At 33.2% G+C, this 12,011-nt stretch overlaps 1 protein-coding gene across 1 annotated transcript; it reads left to right on the top strand.

Moving 5' to 3' along the window:
* The first annotated feature begins 1,507 nt into the window (after positions 1–1,507).
* Positions 1,508–9,180, top strand: LOC116340784 (protein Wnt-1-like). The gene is made up of 7 exons (XM_031767443.1): positions 1,508–1,701; positions 2,852–3,072; positions 7,938–8,353; positions 8,434–8,462; positions 8,532–8,782; positions 8,851–8,981; positions 9,076–9,180. Exons 1-7 carry the CDS (start codon positions 1,619–1,621, stop codon positions 9,124–9,126), a joined length of 1,182 nt encoding a protein of 393 aa, XP_031623303.1. The 5' UTR covers positions 1,508–1,618; the 3' UTR covers positions 9,127–9,180.
* Positions 9,181–12,011: the final 2,831 nt, after the last annotated feature.

Raw genomic sequence — 12,011 nt, 5'->3', positions numbered from 1 at the left:
CAACTTCCCAACACACGGTCAGAAACCGTCTACGGTATGTGCGTGTATACATATGTCGTATGCACGTGAGATAAACTCTTTTCGAGTTTCGTTATGGGCCGCATCTTATCAGTCTGTGTTGTGCGTTTCAAAAACTAAGCCCATACAATTTTCATACTCTTTTATTCCTTTAACGAATGTGTTTTTATTTGCGATAGTAATTTTTTTTTTAACGTTCGGTGTAATGATCACGATAAAGCGGTTGATTCTTGAATAAATGAGAGATTTCGTTTGGGATGAATGTTGTTATTTCATGATCACACATAGCAACGTAATTGGTGTGCATGTGTCGTGGTAAATAGTGTGAGTCAGCTAGAAAAAATGATCATTCTTTTGTGTGACTTACTAAGATTATCTTTGCTTATCGTTTCATAGTCGAAATCTCAATTGCTTTAGAAAACAGCCAAAACAAAATGCATCAATCGTCCGGTTAAATGCATTCGCTGTATTTGACGGTGAGGATTGAGGAGTGCGGGTGTTTTTTTGTTGTTGTATAAAAGTTAGAAAAAGGTAGCACAAAGAATCCTCGAAGAATTTTTAATCGGTTTTGAGTGACCAAGGCGACAACTTAACGAGGATTCTCTTCTTTGGTTTCGTCGATCGCGTTTTTTTGCGCCCTCAAAACGAGAAAAGAGAAAAGAATAACATACACCGAAGAAAAAACAACAGCACGACGAAAATGTTTATGGATTGTTTCGATTTAACCGCCGTCGCGCAACGTATTCGGTCTACCGGCCTCATTCCGCATATCGTTTTTTAAGTGAGTTGATCAGTTTTTACCATCAAAAAAAGATGTAAACGCATCGTACGGCGGTCGCTGAACGGTTTGTTTTCTTTTTTGTGTGTGCATTTTTTGATGGACAAACAATTTTTATCAACACAAGATTTCCAAATAACAACAGAACACAATCATTATTTAGTACATTGCAGCACCGAAAATATAAAAAAAAACGCTAAAAATACAATAATATTTTGTGGATAATTGACTGAAATACGCGCTCAGTTTGGTTGATGAAATAGTGATTCAATTAATGTGACGATTTTCGATAACAAAATATTGTCCTTCATTTTTTAAGAATCTGAAATATTTGTGAGATTCGTGTTTTTTTCGGGTTTTCTTTTGTTTGATGGACCTTTAAATCAAGAGAAAAAGAAATAAGTGAATTAATGATAGAAAATGAGGGATCAAGAAATCTTATAATAAATAAATTCATGAGCACCTTTAGCAAAAGAATCAAATGCATTTAGTCATTGAAAACGCTCTAAAAAACGATCGTGTTTTGTGTGTGACATTTTTGTGATTTTTTTGTTCGTTTTTTTTTTCTTCTTCAATTATTAAGTTTGTGAAAAAAAGAGCTGAGACCGAAAAAATTCAACAACGCTTTGCTATAGCTATATTTATCAAAATTATCATTCGTATTCGGATTGATGTTGTGTGCGTACGAGTGAAGCCAATATTATATGCGCTCAACTGCTATTTTAGGTAGCAGGCATTCTTTCATTTTCATTCGTGTATTACTTGTTGTTTGTTGCGAACAATATCAGAAAAAATAGCCATACATACACATATGCATTAGCTATGCATCCCGTAATACCCGTATCGATTGCGGCCGTTTGGTGTGTGCTGGTGTTTGCTATGCCGATCACTGCTGGTTTTGGATGGTAATATATTCTTTTATTTTATTGAAACCGTCATTCATGTTTCGTTTTGCATTTTTTTTTTCCTTCACAATTTGTAGGAATATATTTCAATTTCATTTGGCATTTGTTTTTCTTTAATTCACAACATTTCCAAATTGTTTATTTTGGCTGTATGGTTAAATATCGATGCGGAGTGTAGAAAACAAAAATATAAATCAGATCTAAAGACTTCTGTTATTGAAATAAAGTGCAATAAAATTCGAGAGGCGCTCAAAATAGACAATTCCAAGAATGTTCAATAAACCATTTCTTATCAGTTTTAAATAAATATTGGTTCAGTCACATATTCATACTCACACACTTGTTTCTCTTTGTTTAACACTTGAGGTGCAAGAATTACTGATACCGACACCAGATTTTAAGAAATATAAGATAGTGAACCTGTGAATTGCGTTAGCAACACAAATTCTGAGCAAAAGCCGTAGATATGTCAAACTTCTGCAAAGGAAATAGAATATTTGTATTCAAAGCGGGTTAATTTTTTATTTTATTTTTGTTTTTCTTTTAGTTTTTACGATTTACGCACCCATCGTCATTTTTTCCCATTTTTTTTGAAACCTTTTTCCTTTGGTTGTGTACCTTCTTTTTTATTCTTCGACACTTGTTTTCTGTTACTGTTTTCGTATTTGTTTTTTTTGTTTCTATTTAGCTCTTTAGTTTTGAATGAGTGCGTGTCTGTGTGTACGTTTGACGGATTGGCTCAATTTCATTTGAAGCTGTAAAAATTAACCATGATTTCGACGAAACATCATATTACGTGTTATTTTGAAAAAAATGGTCTGTTATTTTATATGCTTTTTATGGGCTTTTAATCGTTTATCAAATATCAAACATTGAAAGAAACATAGTGCAGGTCAACATCTATTTTACAACCAAACTCGGTTTATTTATGTTTTCTTTTAACAGCTGAAATTGAGTTATTATATAAAATTTAATTTTAACAAATTGAGAATACCAATGAAATAGTCATAAATTGAAACACTTTGCTACTGATACAGCAACAAAAAGAAAACCTTTGATAATAAAATGCAAGATTCAACTTGAAAAAATTGAAAGAGATTTTGATATTTGAAATGACCTTAAAAAAAATAACGATGCATCTATTTATCAGGGGCGAAGGCAGCAATTTTTTATTAGATCCATATTTGGTGTGTAAGAAGTCGCGCCGATTACGTGGCAAATATTATGAATTATGTAAAAATGAAACGTCTATGATGCGAGAGATTAGCCGAGGAATCAACATGGGATTTAGAGAGTGTGAGCATCAATTTAAACATAATCGTTGGAACTGTTCTTCAAATATGCGTAGCATGAGAAAAATGTTATTTAAAGGTGAGTAAGATTTAGTATTCTTAGTGGAAAACCTCTAAAAAAATTCGCCATTTATTGCGTGCAGAATGGGAGAGTAGACCATGTAACTTTTATCAAATACAGTTTCACACTTGGTTGTATCGTTATTGACCATTTTTGACTGTGATAAATACCAAGAGAATTGACTGTTACGAAATAGAATGGAAATGAAAATTGAACATGTGACAGACCTAAATGATCATCAATGAACTATTTGAAATCTTTACCATTGTTATAGAAATAAGAGAATGGCGTTTTTTTGCGTGTCAACTATTTAAACGGTGTTTTATCAAACGGATAAACAATACGAACGAAACAATAATCCAACATGGACTGCTCATTTTGTTTATGTGCGCATAACAACGTGTGTTTTTGCTGATCTTGTTAACTTTCTCATTGATTCAATTAGATAATAATATATAGGAAAAAAAACACCAAGTTGAAAATTGGCGTGTGTTGATGTTGTTGTTGCAGCTGCTGCTTCTTATGTCGCTAGTTTAAAACCACAAGCATTAAAACGTTTATTTAATTTCAATTGCATCGATTGTGGCTTGGCGACCACAATCATAAGATTCATATGGCTTTTACGGTTTTATAAACAATCGATTGCATTGCGGTAAGCGTATAATTCCATTTCAATTGATATTAAAATAAAAGAATTGAACATTTGCCATATATATGAAGGTGTGTGAAGAAAATAAAATAACGATAAAGTCAAGACGATTTGAACGGCGATTTAATTAGAAACTTAATTTATAAAAACGATTTTGATTTATGTGTGTGTGTGTCTTTTTATCTCAAAAAGATCATCATTCACGTGGTAAATAAGTTGATGATTTATTGTAAAATGCACGGTATTTGAATAATGTGCAATTGTTCAACGATTAATTACTGATTTTATATAAACTCAACATCCAATCGAAATGAAAGTGATTTTTCTTTGGAATCCTATGAAAAACGAATAGAAGGAATTTACCTTCCCAAAAGTTTTGCTGAAATCCAAATTTTTAAAGCCTTGTACAAAGTGGCTTGACATGAACATTTGCTTCACGTCAAGCGAAATGAAGATCTCTTGCAGTTCATCAGATATACATGCCAAAATAGATTAAAATGATGAATGCATCGTACGCAAATGATATGTACAGCATGCGCGACACGAAACTTCAAGCTCTCAATCAATCAATCGATCAAAATGATGAAGCGATTTTAAAGTTAAACATGATGGTGATTCGACACATTGCGGACATAATGTTTTCAGTGAAGCTCATCAAAAACATCGTTGTGCAATCAATAGAGTCAGTCAAACATAATATGTTGAACAAGCACAAATGTTGCATTTAAATCTCGCAATATTATTGTACGACACACGATGCGACATTTCGACCGACAGTGTATTTTGTACCATTGTCTCTAAACAATCCAATGATAATTTTCCGTCCTTCGATTAGAATTCACGACATATTCTATCACTGACATGATTAAAGAGAATTTTTTTTTACTCGTATTGTATCAGTTGTGCTTGCATTATCAAGCAAAGAATAAAAAAAAATCGATCGACAGCAAGCCAATGACAACGTTCTGAATGCGGATAATTGTGCGCTTTGCAAGGAATTCTGCAATTGCATAAATTGTGTTCTCCCTTTCATGCATTCAAATGTATTTTATATGGCTTCGTTATAAAATTTCCAACGAAGCGTACACTGTAGCGCGCGATAGCTACTGTCAATTGTCATGCCATTTCTCTTGAGCTGTCACCAGCAAGGTTTATGTTCACACAACAATCACCATGCGTCACACACAAACACACAAACATATAAGCCAGTTCTGTTCTCTATTTTTGAGAATTGGCAGTTGTATTGTGCCAGTGCACCGAAAAAATAATGAACAAGCCAAGACTAAACAATCACAATTACCTCACTAGCAGTTAAAATGAGAAGTACCACGATTGACATCATATGAGAAAAAAAAGAAGAAGAAGACCAGAACTTCAAAGAATCCAAGCAGCCAAACAAAGAACCGAGAAGCTCACATATGAAAATTCTATATCAATTGTATTCGGTCTGGGTATGGTCAATCTCTTTTATTCTGCATTTGACATGAAGCGTGCAATACAATTACATGGTCAACAAAAGCCACCATTTCAAAAGATGCAATTCGAGAGCGCATACATAATCACTATGTGATTTTTTTTTATCGCTCTCGCGCTTTAATTCTAGATAAATTTTCAACGAATTTTTGATTTGATTGCGCGCAAAAGCCAATGTGTCCTTTCAGCATAAATCCCTCTATAAATAAATAATTATGGTGTGTTCTGTCGACAATTGGAATATGTGAACGCATTGAAATACGCCATGTGTCTTGTTATATGGAAATTGGATGGACACAGAAGTTGAATGAAGAACAAAAACAACAGCCAACAAATGGCAAATATAAATCAGATAGGATGTGACAATGCACACAAGCGCATATCACATGAGATGCATGGAGGGGAAAAAGGGAGCCATCCAAAGCATCGAAAGAATCAATGTTCACAAACACTGAGCAAATGCACAGCACATTCTCTTGTGTTATTAATTCACATTCATGTAATAAATAAATGGAAAATTTATAATGACAGCCAGGTATTGACGATCGAATTCGAATTGTGGATCATTGTGTTCGTACGAAAAAAAAATAAAACGAAATAACACACAGCGAACAGAAGATCGAAAGACGAAAATTTGTGACACATACGCGATTCACATCGCCAGTCGCGTTTCCCATTTCATATTGTCAAGAGTAGCTGAGATCTTGATGCGTAAAAGCAGAGAAAATGCGATTTGAACAAGACGGCATCCGAACAGAACGAATTCTGAAGTTATTTTTTTTACAAAAGATGTAGTTGAATTCAACGTGAAACTTTTTGCATACAAAATCCAATTTAAGTGGTGGCTCCAACAGTTACAATATCAAAAACCAAATAAACTAAACATTAAATGGATTAAAATCTGATGCGAAACAATCATCAATTTAAAATTCGTATTGGCAGTTCGTTTCGTATTGTTGCATTTCAATACGAAGCAATCGCGAAACAACAAATAAACAGTTGACATTGAATTATATATATATATAAATGTATAAATGTGTGCAGAAGTACGAAGAGAACGCAGAAAATCGACAATCTGAATTCAATACAAAGGTAAATAAAGAAAATCAGAGAAACCAGAATCAAATCGAATGAATGTAAATGCGCGCATGATTGCATTTCATCTAGTAGCATTCGTATGGTATGTTTTGCTGTGGTTTTGTGTGTGTATGTTTAGTTGGTTGTTTGTTAGTTAAATGTTTTGTTGACTGTCAATCGGTTGATCATCAATTTGATTGGACACATGGACAAGTGTTTTCGAAATTCATCCATTGCTTTTATTGATTTGTATTCATATTCAGATTTATTTGATGCAATACAAAGCACTTGCAACAGAATTCAATCGAAATTCCTGAACTATACGGAAATGAACACGTAAACAACATACGAGTAAAATTGAATTGATGACAAGACGCCAATCAATTCGTTTACTCACAGAGGGAGAGAGACAAACACCGATCGTTGATGTTTGGCTGTCTTAAAGCTGTCTCGATGAGCCGGCAATAGAATCGATCATTTGGTTGCCATTGGTTTTGAATATGCTGTGAGTGATGGTGTTGAGTCAATGCAAAAAAAATGTCGTTCGCTGTTCATTCAAAAGTGGCATGAGTCCAACGAATCAATTTTCGTATGCCAATTACCGTAGTCGAGTGCACAAATTCGTTGACAAATTGACTCAATTGATTTGCCTGTTGCTTCTGCATCCAATGCTGACGGATTAACTGAAAGACTGATGACATGAAATATAAGTTTTCCACTTGTCAACGATATTTTGTTTGTGTTCGCTTGATTGTTGCATTGTGTACAGACATTGTGATTTTGGTAACTTATTGAATTATTTTATAATATAATGTATAACATTTTCTTACACATACATTTCACATTGAAGAGAAATCCATATTTAAAGAGACTTAAACGATACAATATGCAAATTTCGATCATTCAACGTATATCATCATAAATGGATGTGAAATAATGACAGTAATAGCTGTATAAGTATACACTGTTCTCATTATTATGCAAATTAAAATGGGAATTTATGCAAACTGTATGCCTTAAGAGAAAAACGACATAATTCTGATCGTTTTCTTGTACACACACACATTGTACGCATGTCTTATTTGTTTTTATTCTACTGCACAGTTGTTGTTGTTGTTGTTGTTTTGGTTGTTGCTGTTCGCTCTCTTCAGTTAAAAATAATAGCCTGTTAAAGGATGCAAAATGCCGTATATTAAAGATTTGTATGTGTGAATATGATTGATCGGTTTAGCTCATAAACCGTTTGAATAAAACGTGCCATCATCGTTTTAATAAATTTAATTAGAATAATTATGAAAACAAGCGTGTAAAAAACCATTCGACGTAGAATTACGGAAACTGTAAAACAAAGTGGCAGCAAAGCAAGTAGATCGACTCTCTTCGACTGCTTGTGATACATATTAAAAAAAAAATTAGCATAATTTGTGCGAACAATTTGTTTATCTATGCAAACCTCTTACAAATAAAGTTGTCAGATACACTCAACGCTGAGTGAAAAAAATCTGTTGATTGCTTAGTCGATATAGGCGCAATGGCAAACAAAAGATTCAAATATACGATGAGCATAATGTTACAGCGTAAATCGCCTTAATAAAACATTCATTCTGTAAATTTATTCCTTTTTTTTTATTTTATTGCATGGTTTTGTTTTGATGCTTCTATTTGGGAATTGGATTTATCGAAGATACAAGGGAAACTAGCTTTGTTAGTGCCATAACAGCAGCTGGCGTTGTGTTTACGGTTACTCGAGCTTGCACGATGGGTGATCTTATTGAATGCTCGTGTGATAAGAATCACATACTTCAATATGCCACACAAAAAAAATACGACAACAGCAATGGATATGATATTGATGTAGTAGATACCACACCATTGACCAGATTCACAAAGCACAAACGTCGTCGTCACAACTCATATCTACGCAATCGCAACATTTACCGTAATATAATATTACCGGAAGGTGACTGGCAATGGGGTGGCTGCATGGACAATGTCATGTTTGGATTTCGCAAATCAAAAGACTTTCTAGATACACGATATCAACGACTCAGCGATATTCGAACATTAGTCAAATTACATAATAACAATGTTGGACGATTGGTAATATTAAACCAAACTGCTAAGAAAGATCACATTTTATTATTATTTTTTTTTTTTTTTCATTTGCTCGTATTTTATAGGCCGTCAAAAGTTTGATGCGAATTGAATGGTATACCAATTAATGCTTATTTGTTTTTTTTGAGAGAAAAACAGTTTATTTTTCAAATTTTCAATACAGTAAATGTCACGGTCTGTCGGGTTCCTGTACGATGAAAACATGTTGGATGAAAATGGCACCATTTCGTGTGATCGGAGAGAAATTAAAGGAGAAATTTGATGGTGCTGCAAAGGTGATAGCTGGAAATGATGGACACAGTTTTATGACGGAGATTCAATCGATTAAGCAACCAACTCGCCATGATCTTATTTACACAGACGATTCACCTGATTTCTGCAAATTCAATCCGAAAACTGGTTCACTTGGAACATGTAAAATAATAATAATTACAAATAGTAATTTGATACAATTATTATTAATTTATTTACAACTATTTTAGTTGGACGTGAGTGCAACAAAACATCTGTTGGTCTTGATGGTTGTGATCTGCTTTGTTGTAATCGAGGATATGATTACAAAATAATACGCGAAAAAATCAATTGTCGCTGCATGTTTAAATGGTGTTGTGAGGTGAAAACTCAATATTTTTTTAAAGCTTCTTTAACAAGATTTTGTGTCGGAGACTTTGTATTTCTCTTCTTTTATTAATACCTGCATAATATAGGTTACCTGCAGCACTTGCATTGAGAGGCGTGAAGTTAACACGTGTAAATGACTTTGTCTAAAATGCAATTACATGACAACTATAAAATGGACAATTCATTGGAGCAAACATTTGAATTTATTATGTAAATAAATTTTCCTTCTCCGTTTAATTGTTTCTTTTTCTTTTTTCAAATATCTCAGCTGTTTTTTGTATTTGTTTTTGTACTGAAAATAATGTTATTTGCAAAAAATAATAATAGAATAATAAAAAATGAATTGCATGATCTCGAAAATGAAATTGTGTTTACCGTGCGCAAAAATGCGAAAGTGAGACATTGAATGGTGAACAACACTGATGAAAAGGTATAAAAAAGGAAATGTATTTATTTATTATGGCTGGAAGGCAAAAGACCACACTTCATCACAGAGAATACAAAATGTAAACGCGTTCCATTCTGCACACACGAAGAAATGCTATGAATCTTTCAATGTGAAATTAATAAAGCCACCCGAACCTTAGAATACCCCGATAAAACCGGTGCACACACACACACATACATTTAAAAATCGATGCACAATGCATCATCACAAGCCACAGCGCGATTTAATGATCATTACTTAAAGAACTGTTTAATAGTCACGAAACATCTTTATTTTCAGTGCGCACATTCATAACGCGAACGTTAAAAAAAAACGAACAACAATAACAAAAACAAAGGCAAAATCAAAATCATCGAAAAATAACAGAATTAAAAACGAAAAGCGTGCAGGAAAAAAACATACGGCTTCGTACACAAGATGAGAATGGACAGAAGAGAACACAACGCGCAGCGAACATGATTATCATCAAATTCGATGGACCTCCGGCAAAATACAAACGCTTTAACATATTTAATCGTTGTGTGTGCGTTGCATATGCTATAATATACTGTTTAATATGCCGCACATAATTCATTACCACCAAGAATGTGAGGCCTCATCGCCATTTAAGTTCGCATATTGGTTTTCTTTGCGTTTTTGTTTTCGCCAATCATATGGCCCAGAATTCGTATTTTTCTGCAATAAGTGTCGTAATATTTCTTTTATCTCATTCTCCCACAATAATAATAATAATAATAACTTTAACCGAGAAGGAAACACACACAACGTACTCTCTTTCTCTCATTTTTTCAATTCCGATCACCAAACAGATCGAAATAAATTTTGCTTTACTTATTAATTTTCTTTATGATGAAGACATTTATATATGTATTCCAGCTAGTGCAATTATTATGCAACAAATATAAGACATTTTCAGCATTTCAATTTGTATTAAATTGAAAAAAATGATAGATGAAATTGAACATTGATCAATTTTGACTTTCCTAGACATTTCTCATTCTACAGAAATGCAAAAGACGATGACACAAATTGAATTCTATGCGCATTTGGTTTTTATTTGCAATGTGGTAAAAAACTCAAATCAAATGTTATTTGTGGTACTATAACTAATTATAAAATTAATTCTTCGAAAATATTCCCTGCTAACAAACATTTCCGGAATATATCCAAATACCTGAAAGATGGTGAAAAAAAATGGAATGATTCAAACAATTTTCAAGCCAACATTTTTCTAAGTTCAAAATAGTTGTAGAAAAAAATGTTTATCGATTTGTTTCCAAAATTTTGAAAAACATGATGTAAATAATTTGTCAGTAGGGTAAATTTCTTGCCGCTTGATCTTTGTCGATTCTGTTATTTTGTTAATTTATATCGAAATTAATATGTAACAATTAAATAACACTAAAAAAGTGAGATTGGGAGCGCCTCATTTTTACAGCTCACAACTAATACATCTCAATTAGTTTGAGAACAAATTTTCGACTATATACAGCATCACATCAATCGATGAACAACACACACGAAGTGTTTAAAAGAAAGGGAAAGAGGGATAGAGAGAGAAAGAGGCGCAAAGAAAACGACCAAATAAATACAGAAGAAGAGAAAACACCTAATAATAATACCATAACAATGACCGCTCCTTAATTTTCATTTAGGTGATTCGATGTGTGGTGCAAGAGTGAATATACACGGCTATATTCGTAAATGGACTTTTTACCTTAGTTTTGTTGGTTGATTGGCTTTTATGTCGGGACTTTTATGTATATCAAGTGTAGTTCTTTCATTTAAAGTTAGCGCAGCATGTTTTTACACGTTTTTCTAAATTGCCTATAATCGATGAACGAAAGAGTGAGATCGAAAGAGAGAAAAGAACAACAAATATTTCCCAAATACAGATGGCTGAGGCGCGATACATTCATCGACCGTAATTTTGAACTGTTGATTTTCGGCACTTTTTGTGTATTGCAAACAAAATGCACTACTGTCGACAACAACGATGAACTCACCACACGTAACTGTAGAACTGAGATCATCAAGCCAAAAAGATTCAAAAACACTTCCATGCATCAAAACAGATACACAAATACACACACACTTACACGCACAACCCAAAGAGAATCAAGATAAAAAAAAGGAACATCTAATAAAATGAAACAGAAAAGGTTAAAACATTTATTGAATGAACCTGGGAACGAATTTTTGTATTGTCTCAGCATAGTCTCAATAAATATACAAAGATATACATAAGAAGATAATGGTCCATTCGGAAAATTTACGTACGTTACTATGAATATTATGCAGAACAAAAAAATTTCGGCGAATAATTTATTTCGAAGCGCTAACATATTTGCATATTGCTTTTTTTCTCTAATGTACGACAAACATAGTCTCTCTAATATAAGCAAACAAACGCCATGAAATCGGACAGATTTCTACAATCAGGTTGGTCTTAATATAAACAAGGTATAAACAACAATCGATTGACAGAAAATATTTGCACTCTCTCAAGATTACTTGAACCACTCTTGTCTATGTACATTGTACAATGTGATGCGGTATACTCTTTTCTCGCCA

This window comes from Contarinia nasturtii, unplaced genomic scaffold (assembly GCF_009176525.2).
Source record: "Contarinia nasturtii isolate CC-2019 unplaced genomic scaffold, AAFC_CNas_1.1 Cnas_scaffold_695, whole genome shotgun sequence".
NCBI classification, from domain to species: domain Eukaryota; kingdom Metazoa; phylum Arthropoda; class Insecta; order Diptera; family Cecidomyiidae; genus Contarinia; species Contarinia nasturtii.
Note: the sequence above shows the minus strand (reverse complement) of the source record. Positions and strands in the feature narration are given on the sequence as shown.

What these genes read in the sequence shown, in the direction of transcription:
- LOC116340784 (XM_031767443.1), top strand. Translation starts at nt 1,619, where the DNA reads ATGCATCCCGTAATACCCGTATCGATTGCGGCCGTTTGGTGTGTGCTG. An exon ending in ATCACTGCTGGTTTTGGATG is followed by an intron (nt 1,702 to 2,851) that starts GTAATATATTCT and finishes TCTATTTATCAG; the next exon opens with GGGCGAAGGCAGCAATTTTT. An exon ending in GAGAAAAATGTTATTTAAAG is followed by an intron (nt 3,073 to 7,937) that starts GTGAGTAAGATT and finishes GATTTATCGAAG; the next exon opens with ATACAAGGGAAACTAGCTTT.